Below are 12,051 nucleotides of genomic sequence, written 5' to 3'. Positions count from 1 at the left end.
CAATTTGTTCTTGGAAGACGCATCCGCTGACCAAGATTTTAGCCAAAGCGCTCTGCGCGCCACAATAGCAAACCCAGAATTTTTCGCCGCTAATCTAGCCAATTGCAAAGTGGCGTCTAGGGTGAAAGAGTTAGCCAATTTGAGAGCATGAATTCTGTCCAAAATCTCCTCATAAGAAGAATCTTTATTGAGCGCCTTTTCTAGTTCATCGAACCAGAAACACGCTGCTGTAGTGACAGGAACAATGCATGAGATTGGTTGTAGAAGGTAACCTTGCTGAACAAACATCTTTTTAAGCAAACCCTCTAATTTTTTATCCATAGGATCTTTGAAAGCACAACTATCTTCTATGGGTATAGTGGTGCGTTTGTTTAGAGTAGAAACCGCCCCCTCGACCTTGGGGACTGTCTGCCATAAGTCCTTTCTGGGGTCGACCATAGGAAACAATTTCTTAAATATAGGGGGAGGGACGAAAGGTATGCCGGGCCTTTCCCATTCTTTATTTACAATGTCCGCCACCCGCTTGGGTATAGGAAAATCTTCGGGGGGCCCCGGGACCTCTAGGAACTTGTCCATTTTACATAATTTCTCTGGAATGACCAAATTCTCACAATCATCCAGAGTAGATAACACCTCCTTAAGCAGGGCGCGGAGATGTTCCAATTTAAATTTAAATGTAATAACATCAGGTTCAGCTTGTTGAGAAATTTTCTCTGAATCTGAAATTTCTCCCTCAGACAAAACCTCCCTGGCCCCCTCAGACTGGTGTAGGGGCACTTCAGAACCAATATCATCAGCGTCCTCATGCTCTTCAGTATTTTCTAAAACAGAGCAGTCGCGCTTTCGCTGATAAGTGGGCATTTTGGCTAAAATGTTTTTGATAGAATTATCCATTACAGCCGTTAATAGTTGCATAGTAAGGAGTATTGGCGCACTAGATGTACTAGGGGCCTCCTGTGTGGGCAAGACTGGTGTAGACGAAGGAGGGGATGATGCAGTACCATGCTTACTCCCCTCACTTGAGGAATCATCTTGGGCATCATTTTCTCTAAATTTTGTGTCACATAAATCACATCTATTTAAATGAGAAGGAACCTTGGCTTCCCCACATACAGAACACAGTCTATCTGGTAGTTCAGACATGTTAAACAGGCATAAACTTGATAACAAAGTACAAAAAACGTTTTAAAATCGTTACTGTCACTTTAAATTTTAAACTGAACACACTTTATTACTGCAAATGTGAAAAAGTATGAAGGAATTGTTCAAAATTCACCAAAATTTCACCACAGTGTCTTAAAGCCTTAAAAGTATTGCACACCAAATTTGAAAGCTTTAACCCTTAAAATAACGGAACCGGAGCCGTTTTTATATTTAACCCCTTTACAGTCCCTGGTATCTGCTTTGCTGAGACCCAACCAAGCCCAAAGGGGAATACGATACCAAATGACGCCTTCAGAAAGTCTTTTCTATGTATCAGAGCTCCTCACACATGCATCTGCATGTCATGCTTCCCAAAAACAAGTGCGCAATAGAGGCGCGAAAATGAGGCTCTGCCTATGATTAGGGAAAGCCCCTAGAGAATAAGGTGTCCAATACAGTGCCTGCCGGTTATTTTACATAATTCCCAAGAATAAAATAATTCCTCAAAGCTATGAAGTATAAAATATGCTTATATATCAATCGTTTTAGCCCAGAAAATGTCTACAGTCTTAAAAGCCCTTGTGAAGCCCTTTTTTTTTCTTTATGTAATAAAAATGGCTTACCGGATCCCATAGGGAAAATGACAGCTTCCAGCATTACATCGTCTTGTTAGAAATGTGTCATACCTCAAGCAGCAAAAGTCTGCTCACTGTTTCCCCCAACTGAAGTTAATTCCTCTCAACAGTCCTGTGTGGAAACAGCCATCGATTTTAGTAACGGTTGCTAAAATCATTTTCCTCTTACAAACAGAAATCTTCATCTCTTTTCTGTTTCAGAGTAAATAGTACATACCAGCACTATTTTAAAATAACAAACTCTTGATTGAATAATAAAAACTACAGTTAAACACCAAAAAACTCTAAGCCATCTCCGTGGAGATGTTGCCTGTACAACGGCAAAGAGAATGACTGGGGAAGGCGGAGCCTAGGAGGGATCATGTGACCAGCTTTGCTGGGCTCTTTGCCATTTCCTGTTGGGGAAGAGAATATCCCACAAGTAAGGATGACGCCGTGGACCGGACACACCTATGTTGGAGAAATTTCACTCAATTTTTTATGGCTAACTCTAATTTTGGTTTTAGCTGATAACATTTACACAATAATTCACTTTATACTAACTTGCAACTGACCATTTTTTATAGTATGTATGTATTGGGTACTTGTAAAGCGCGGCTAATCACCCGTAAGGGTCTCAAGGCGCTGCTCATTTTATCGACCTCGGTAGGATGAAAGGCTGAGTGGACCTTGCCGGGGATCAAACCTGCAACCCTTAGGTTGCTATAGAGCTCAGCCACAGTTCCTTAGCATGCTGAGCTATCTGTCCAATCTCGAAGGGCAGATACCCTTTTTCAAGGCTTTCTGAATCTTCTGACACTTCTCTGCCACCTCCTAACGTGACAAAAGGCAAAGAATGACTGGGGTAAGGAGGAAGTGGGAGGGATATTTAAGCCTTTGGCTGGGGTGTCTTTGCCTCCTCCTCCTATAGTCACCAGAGTAAGGCAAATGGTGTGTGTGTGGGTGGATTTTGGCTATTGACAAACTATTGCAGTAAAAAGGATGCTATTTTGTTTTTAAAACTTTTAGATTTGTATGATATGTTATTCTATAGAAAGGCAACAGAAATGTCTCGTAATTACACTGTGTTTACAGTCCCTTTAAGTTTAAGGGGCTGCATAACGGCTGCATGTGTTGAGGCAACTAATGTGTTGTTTTTGATCAACCATCTAATCCACTGTCTAATTCACTGCAGAACATTAGAGGGCAATAAAGAGCTAGTTGTGCATTTGTTGATTTAGATGATTCTGTCAAATCTGGTTCTTTAAATTTAAAAATGTAATTGCAATGTCAGCCTTCATTTGATTTGTAGACTCCTCTGAAGTAGAATATTGTTTTGTTTGAATATTGTTTGCATTGTCAATACTGTTAACTGTTAAGATAGTGTTCTGTAGGATTTGGTTGATTTATGTAAAACACAGGATTATGATCAATGTATTTACTTCTTTTTAAAGTAGTGTTGGTCATGTTGGGCTTTATGACAGTGATCTAATTGACTTACTTGTCTCATATGATTTCCTGTGTGATGTGGCCAAAAGGGTACATTATTTTAGTTCTAATTTTCCTGACTTTTGTGTTGTTGAGCATGTAAATTCTCTGGTCTCTTCTGATGTTCTGAATTAATGCAGCACGAAAGCTACTGAGTTATAAAACAATTTGCCTATTTAATTATCACTTTGTATTTTCACTAAAGTTCCCATTAGACCTGTTCACTCATATACTCCTGGATATTTGGATCCTGATGAGTATTACACTGGACAGTCTAGTTTTTCAACTTGAGGTCCAGTTGTTTTATTTAGAAATCATGGACATTATTAAATGATTAAGTCTTAGCTGTGATCATATGAAGGACATCTGGCAACCCTAAAACCCTTCAAGCAGTTAATTCTAAAAATTTGCCATCCCATGCTGAAAAGTGATAGCATGGTTTATGGAAGCTTTAATGTGCTTCTAGTAATTAAAAATCCTATTTGAATAGAAAAAAATATATAATTTAAATTGATTGTTAACTTTAAGTCGGTCATTGATACCCTGATTCAGGCTAGAAAACCTGTCACTAGGAAAATTTATCATAAGATATGGCGAAAATATCTTTATTGGTGTGAATCCAAGGGTTACTCATGGAGTAAGATTAGGATTCCTAGGATATTGTCTTTTCTCCAAGAAGGATTGGAGAAGGGATTATCAGCTAGCTCCTTAAAGGGACAGTTATCTGCTTTGTCTATTCTTTTACACAAGCGTCTGGCAGATGTTCCAGACGTTCAGGCGTTTTGTCAGGCTTTAGTTAGAATCAAGCCTGTGTTTAAATCCGTTGCTCCGCCATGGAGCTTAAATTTAGTTCTTAAAGTTCTTCAAGGGGTTCCGTTTGAACCTATGCATTCCATAGATATTAACCTTCTATCTTGGAAAGTTCTGTTTTTAGTAGCTATCTTTTCGTCTCGAAGAGTTTCAGAGTTATCTGCTTTACAGTGTGACTCACCTTATCTTGTTTTCCATGCGGATAAAGTGGTTTTGCGTACCAAACCTGGATTTCTTCCTAAAGTTATTTCTAATAGGAATATCAATCAGGAAATTGTTGTTCCTTCTCTGTGTCCTAATCCTTCTTCCAAGAAGGAACGTCTGTTGCATAATCTTGATGTGGTTTGTGCTTTAAAGTTCTACTTACAAGCAACTAAAGATTTCCGTCAAACATCTTCTTTGTTTGTTGTCTATTCTGGAAAGAGGAGAGGTCAAAAGTCTACCGCTACCTCTCTTTCTTTTTGGATGAAAAGCATCATCCGTTTGGCTTATGAGACTGCTGGCCAGCAGTCTCCTGAAAGGATTACTGCTCACTCTACTAGAGCAGTGGCTTCCACATGGGCTTTTAAAAATGAGGCTTCTGTTGAACAGATTTGTGAGGCGGTGACTTGGTCTTCGCTTCATACTTTTTCCAAATTTGATACTTTTGCTTCTTTGGAGGCAATTTTTGGGAGAAAGGTTCTACAAGCAGTGGTGCCTTCCGTTTAGGTACCTGTCTTATCCCTCCCTTCATCCGTGTCCTAAAGCTTTGGTATTGGTATCCCACAAGTATTGGATGAATCCGTGGACTCGATACATCTTGCAAGAGAAAAAAGAATTTATGCTTACCTGATAAATTTCTTTCTCTTGTGATGTATCGAGTCCACGGCCCGCCCTGTCTATTTAAGACAGGTAGTATATTTAATTCAAAAACTTCAGTCACCTCTACACCCTATAGTTTCTCCTTTTTCTTCCTAACCTTCGGTCGAATGACTGGGGGGTGGAGCTAAGGGAGGATCTATATAGACGGCTCTTCTGTGGGTGCTCTCTTTGCCACTTCCTGTTGGGAAGGAGAATATCCCACAAGTATTGGATGAATCCGTGGACTCTACATCGCAAGAGAAATAAATTTATCAGGTAAGCATAATTTCTGTTTTTATATACTTGGCAGTAATTTATTAAAGTTAACAATCACTTTCAATGAAAGAAATCTGATATTTTATTTATTTTAAATAATTTATCCAACATGTTTAGAAGGAAATGTTGCTTCTTTTTTGGCTAGAGAGGGGGTGGAAACAATATGACAGAACCTTTTAAACTACAGGTAGCCCTCAGTTTACGCCGGGGTTAGGTTCCAGAAGGAATGGTTGTAAATCGAAACCGTTGTAAATAGAAACCCAGTTTATAATGTAAGTCAATGGGTAGTGAGGGAGAGAGGTTCCAGGCCCCTCTCAAAATTGTCATAAGTAACACCTAGTACATTATTTTTAAAGCTTTGAAATGAAGACATTAAATGCTAAACAGCATTATATACCTAATAAAATAATCACACAACACAGAATATATAATTAAACTAAGTTAAATGAACAAAAACATTTGCTAAACAGCATTATAAACCTAATAAAATAATCACACAACACAGACTTCACTTGCATTTTTCTGCAAACAGTACTTTCTGTGCACTCCAATCTGGACTGATTTATAGACAAGATCTTGTTCCTTTGAAATCTGCTCGACAGCTCATATCTGGTTAAACTGATTAATTTCAGCTTGCTTGGCTTTTACTGCCATTACCAGCTGTAAGTAGCAAGAAATCAGGGAGGCTCTTTATACTTTCTTGTACAATATATGCTGATTCTTTGCTGGACCTTAAAGGGACAGTAGACACCATTTTTCATATAACTGCATGTAATAGACACTACTATAAATAAGAATATGCACAGATATTGATCTAAAAATCCAGTATAAAACTTTTTAAAAACCTACTTAGAAACACCTAGTCTAGCACTGTTGATAAGTTAGTCTCAGACACCCACTGAAAGGGGCTGGGTAAACAAAAAGAGCACTCCCTCCCCCCCGACATATGAAAAGACAGATAACATAAAGGGGAGCCTGTAGGAGTCTGTAATCTTGTGTATACATAACACTGTGGGGATTGGTTAGGAGTCTGAAGATCAGCACAATGTTTTTAAAAAAATAAATAAATAATTAAGCAAAACTATACATTGTTACCAAAACAATCCCAGATGGGCTATTTAAATGTAAAAAGCAAGTTTCCCTTTGTTGTCTTTTATGTAGTAAATTTTTATTAAGGAACATGAAAAGACTACATACAAGAGAAAACTTAATGAGCGAATGTCCTTGATTTGTGGATTTATTATAGAAGATATAAAAGTCCATGAAAGCATAAATTCTTGAATTGTCCTCAGATTCTGAATTGGCAAACAAAGAGAAAGTCCAGATATTAATGCATTAGTGGAGTAAATTATAAGCATGTACTTCCCTCATGTTCTTTTTGTTTGAGTCCAAGGATAAGATACCATATTTAACAAAATCAGCAAACAATCGATGGACTATTAAGAGAGAAGAAGAAATAACTTAAAGAAAAATAAAGTCCAAAACATTGGCGATTCACCACTCAATTTTTTGTTTATGTATTTATTCTATTAAGTGTTCTAATTTCACTGTGGGGTAATTTAAAGGGATACTGAACCCACATTTTTTATTTCATGATTCAGATAGAGCATGCAATTTAAAGCAACTTTCTAATTTACTCCTATTATCAATTTTTCTTCATTCTCTTGCTATCGTTTTTTATTTTAAAAAGCAGGAATGAAAGCTTAGGAGCTGGCCCATTTTTGGTTCAGGACCCTGGGTAGCAAGGGCCGGCTTCTAACCTTACATTTCTGCTTTTTCAAATAAAGATAGCAAGAGAATGAAGAAAAATTGATAATGGGAGTAAATTAGAAATTTGCTTGAAATTGCATGCTCTATCTGGATCATTAAAGAAAAAAATGTGGGTGTTGTGTCCCTTTAACTAATGTTTATATATGTATAACTGTATTTACTGTAATGGAGTAATTCTTGTGAGGAACCAAATGAATAGCAGCCGACGAAATAGCTATTCTCCCTTTTTATAAATCGTACATTTTTTGTTTTATTAATATTTTTTTATGAATATTTAAGGTTTTTAGCTATGAAATATCTTTCCACTGAGCTTATCTGCAGTTTTTTTTTTTACTATGAAAAAATGTCTTTGTTAATGTATGCATGTGTGTGTATATGTGTGTATTATTTATTATATATGTGTGTGTCTGTGTGTGATTTTATTGAGCATAAAATGACATTAGAACAGAATAACACTTAAGATGCCTGATATTATGAATATGTTTTAATCCATTATGTGTAAACATTTTTTCTTCAGAGTAGTTGTAATATTTTTATTTTCTCATCATATTTTGTAGGTGAATGGAAAAGGTTCATTATGGTGTGTTGATCCAGAATATAAACCTAATCTTATCCAAGCACTGAAGAAGCAGCCATTTTCTGCAGCACTTACACTGTACACCCCTCCTGCCTCACCTACAGGGTAAGTTGAAGTTTTAACTGGGGGCCTGTTTTCCTCATGAATGTGCAAACTAAATTAAAAACAAAATAGTTCATTATCCCATACAGACCTTTTTAATTCGCATATAAGTAAAATGTATTAATTAATTTTTAAATAGAACAGATACTAACGAATAATACTGAGCGGATGTTTGTTCCTGGTATAGCGCTTCTCTTTCTGAACGCATTTGTATTATCATCCTGGGGAAGTCTTCCTAAGGGTGATGGGGGAAGCCAGACTGGGACTCCTTGCCCCAATGTGCTTAGAGGAAAATGGCTGCACCTCACTGACGAAGCCCAATGAAGGCCGAAACGATCGTCTGGGGTTGTCATGTTACTTGTTCAAAGGAGGATTGCCTGGTATTTCGGGGACTGTCCTTACTAGGCGGAGTCAGACTGATATACTTTAGGAAAGTTCTTCTCTGTTAAAAGCAAAATTGGGTTAATTGCTCCTGGGTGGTAACTTGCCAAAGAACAAGCTACTGAGCTGCTGTTCATTCCTGGTAGAGTGCTTCTCTTTCCTCATGCATTAACTAATAGTTGCTTACCCCATATCATCCTCATTGGTTAGTTAGCAGTAGTATTTTCTTTATTGCGATAAAGGGATAGTTTGTAGGTCTTAATGTTTTTAAAACAAATTTAACCACCTTTTTACTATTCTTTTTCAATAGCCAAACTCCACCCACCATTTTTCTTATTTGGAGGAGCCAATATGAGCCTTAGTCCACAGTCAATAAGGCAAGCCACTGTCATAAAGTTAGTATAAAGTATGTGGTTTTGCAGCAGTTTTCTGATAAAGCCAATTGGGTCCAATATGTAGCAGAATTTTCCTTGATATGTCAGCAGGGTGCATTTTTTGTTTTTGAGAATTAGAAATTGTTCAACTTTCAGAGCTACATTACATGAAAAGGGGACAAAATAAATAATGAAAGGTATCCGCATCGCGATTGAGATTGCAGGTGAAATGTAATAAAGGAATGAAATCACTGTTTGAAGGCAGCCTCACTAAGAGACGTCTTACTATACTTCACTGTGAGAGGAAATAATTATCTTCCACTGGCAGGCGAAATGTTAAAAGCAAGTGCAGTGAGGGTGTATTGTAAATGATCCCTTTTAAACAGTATTAAATGAGAATATAATTTACATGTACAAACTGAAAATCGATAATATAGTGAAACTAGAGTATGAATAATAAACCTATCTGCGTTGGGGGATTGTTGGAACAAGATTTAGTGTGTGGGGTATTAATATCCCATATTCACTACTTTCATAATGTGGTGAGAGTCTGAGTCCATTACTTCTGAGATATAATTTCCAAGCCCACTAAAAGGAAGTCAAGATTTCCCAAAACTCCAAGAGTATTCCATCCCTCCCACTTCAGTGATTATCCAGTTTAATCTTTGCCTCCCAGGAGGTGGGTGAAGACTTTAAGGGACCGTCTACACCAGAATATTTTTTTTTGGTTTTCAACAGAGCTTTATTGAATATAATAAAATAAGTACAGCGTAATGCAATTTCTCCAACATAGGTGTGTCCGGTCCACGGCGTCATCCTTACTTGTGGGATATTCTCTTCCCCAACAGGAAATGGCAAAGAGCCCAGCAAAGCTGGTCACATGATCCCTCCTAGGCTCCGCCTACCCCAGTCATTCTCTTTGCCGTTGTACAGGCAACATCTCCACGGAGATGGCTTAGAGTTTTTTAGTGTTTAACTGTAGTTTTTATTATTCAATCAAGAGTTTGTTATTTTAAAATAGTGCTGGTATGTACTATTTACTCAGAAACAGAAAAGAGATGAAGATTTCTGTTTGTATGAGGAAAATGATTTTAGCACCGTAACTAAAATCCATGGCTGTTCCACACAGGACTGTTGAGAGCAATTAACTTCAGTTGGGGGAACAGTGTGCAGTCTCTTGCTGCTTGAGGTATGACACATTCTAACAAGACGATGTAATGCTGGAAGCTGTCATTTTTCCCTATGGGATCCGGTAAGCCATGTTTATTACGATGGTAAATAAGGGCTTCACAAGGGCTTATTAAGATTGTAGACTTTTCTGGGCTAAATCGATTCAGTTTTAAAACATATTTAGCTTTGAGGAATCATTTTATCTGGGTTTATTGATATTATAATATCGGCAGGCACTGTATTAGACACCTTATTTCTCTGGGGCTTTCCCAAAGCATAAGCAGAGTCTCATTTTCGCGCCGGTGTGGCGCACTTGTTTTTGAGAGGCATGGCATGCAGTCGCATGTGAGAGGAGCTCTGATACTTAGAAAAGACTTTCTGAAGGCGTCATTTGGTATCGTATTCCCCTTTGGGCTTGGTTGGGTCTCAGCAAAGCAGATACCAGGGACTGTAAAGGGGTTAAAGTGTTAAAACGGCTCCGGTTCCGTTATTTTAAGGGTTAAAGCTTCCAAATTTGGTGTGCAATACTTTTAAGGCTTTAAGACACTGTGGTGAAAATTTGGTGAATTTTGTACAATTCCTTCATGTTTTTTCGCAATTGCAGTAATAAAGTGTGTTCAGTTTAAAATTTAAAGTGACAGTAACGGTTTTATTTTAAAACGTTTTTTGTACTTTATTATCAAGTTTATGCCTGTTTAACTTGTCTGAACTACCAGATAGACTGTGTTCTGAATGTGGGGAAGCCAGAATTCCTGTTCATTTAAATAAATGTGATTTATGTGATAATGACAATGATGCCCAAGATGATTCCTCAAGTGAGGGGAGTAAGCATGGTACTGCATCATTCCCTCCTTCGTCTACACGAGTCTTGCCCACTCAGGAGGCCCCTAGTACATCTAGCGCGCCAATACTGCTTACTATGCAACAATTAACGGCTGTAATGGATAATTCTGTCAAAAACATTTTAGCCAAAATGAACCCTTGTCAGCGTAAGCGTGGCTGCTCTGTTTTAGTTACTGAAGAGCATGACGACGCTGATATTAATATCTCTGAAGGGCCCCTAACCCAATCTGAGGGGGCCAGGGAGGTTTTGTCTGAGGGAGAAATTACTGATTCAGGGAACATTTCTCAACAGGCTGAACCTGATGTAATTGCATTTAAATTTAAGTTGGAACATCTCCGCATTCTGCTTAAGGAGGTATTATCCACTCTGGATGATTGTGAAAAGTTGGTCATCCCAGAGAAACTATGTAAAATGGACAAGTTCCTAGAGGTGCCGGAGCTCCCAGAAGCTTTTCCTATACCCAAGCGGGTGGCGGACATTGTTAATAAAGAATGGGAAAGGCCCGGTATTCCTTTCGTCCCTCCCCCCATATTTAAAAAATTGTTTCCTATGGTCGACCCCAGAAAGGACTTATGGCAGACAGTCCCCAAGGTCGAGGGAGCGGTTTCTACTTTAAACAAACGCACCACTATACCCATAGAGGATAGTTGTGCTTTCAAAGATCCTATGGATAAAAAATTAGAAGGTTTGCTTAAAAAGATGTTTGTTCAGCAGGGTTACCTTCTACAACCAATTTCATGCATTGTCCCTGTCACTACAGCCGCATGTTTCTGGTTTGATGAACTGATAAAGGCGCTCGATAGTGATTCTCCTCCTTATGAGGAGATTATGGACAGAATCAATGCTCTCAAATTGGCTAATTCTTTCACCCTAGACGCCACTTTGCAATTGGCTAGGTTAGCGGCTAAGAATTCTGGGTTTGCTATTGTGGCGCGCAGAGCGCTTTGGTTGAAATCTTGGTCGGCTGACGCATCTTCCAAGAACAAGCTACTAAACATTCCTTTCAAGGGGAAAACGCTGTTTGGCCCTGACTTGAAAGAGATTATCTCGGATATCACTGGGGGTAAGGGCCACGCCCTTCCTCAGGATCGGCCTTTCAAGGCGAAAAATAGACCCAATTTCTTCTGTTATGTGCGATCAGTCCACGGGTCATCATTACTTCTGGGATATAACTCCTCCCCAACAGGAAATGCAAGAGGATTCACCCAGCAGAGCTGATATAGCTCCTCCCCTCTACGTCAGTCCCAGTCATTCTCTTGCACCCAACGACTAGATAGGATGTGTGAGAGGACTATGGTGATTATACTTAGTTTTTATGACTTCAATCAAAAGTTTGTTATTTTACAATAGCACCGGAGCGTGTTATTACTTCTCTGGCAGAGTTTGAAGAAGAATCTACCAGAGTTTTTTACTATGATTTTAACCGGAGTAGTTAAGATCATATAGCTGTTCTCGGCCATCTGAGGGAGGTAAAGGCTTCAGATCAGGGGACAGCGGGCAGATGAATCTGCATTGAGGTATGTAGCAGTTTTTATTTTCTGAATGGAATTGATGAAAAAATCCTGCTATACCGTTATAATGACATGTATGTATACACTTCAGTATTCTGGGAATGGTTTTTCACCGGAACTACTCTGTTAAAGGTCACTAATCCTTTTAATA

At 38.5% G+C, this 12,051-nt stretch overlaps 1 protein-coding gene across 1 annotated transcript in view; it reads left to right on the top strand.

Annotated features, from left to right (window-relative positions):
- LOC128643737 (forkhead box protein N2) overlaps positions 1-7,623 on the top strand; it is a gene marked incomplete at its 3' end in the record, with an annotated part of 54,136 nt that extends 46,513 nt beyond the window's left edge. Inside the window, exon 3 of the mRNA XM_053696562.1 lies at positions 7,499-7,623. Coding sequence (XP_053552537.1) covers positions 7,499-7,623 — 125 coding nt within the window. The remainder of the gene's footprint in view (positions 1-7,498) is intronic.
- Between the last annotated feature and the right edge of the window lie 4,428 nt (positions 7,624-12,051).

This window comes from Bombina bombina, unplaced genomic scaffold (assembly GCF_027579735.1).
Source record: "Bombina bombina isolate aBomBom1 unplaced genomic scaffold, aBomBom1.pri scaffold_1202, whole genome shotgun sequence".
Classification (NCBI taxonomy): Eukaryota; Metazoa; Chordata; class Amphibia; order Anura; family Bombinatoridae; genus Bombina; species Bombina bombina.
The sequence above is the reverse complement of the archived record's forward strand: the minus strand, read 5'-3'. Positions and strand labels throughout refer to the sequence as shown.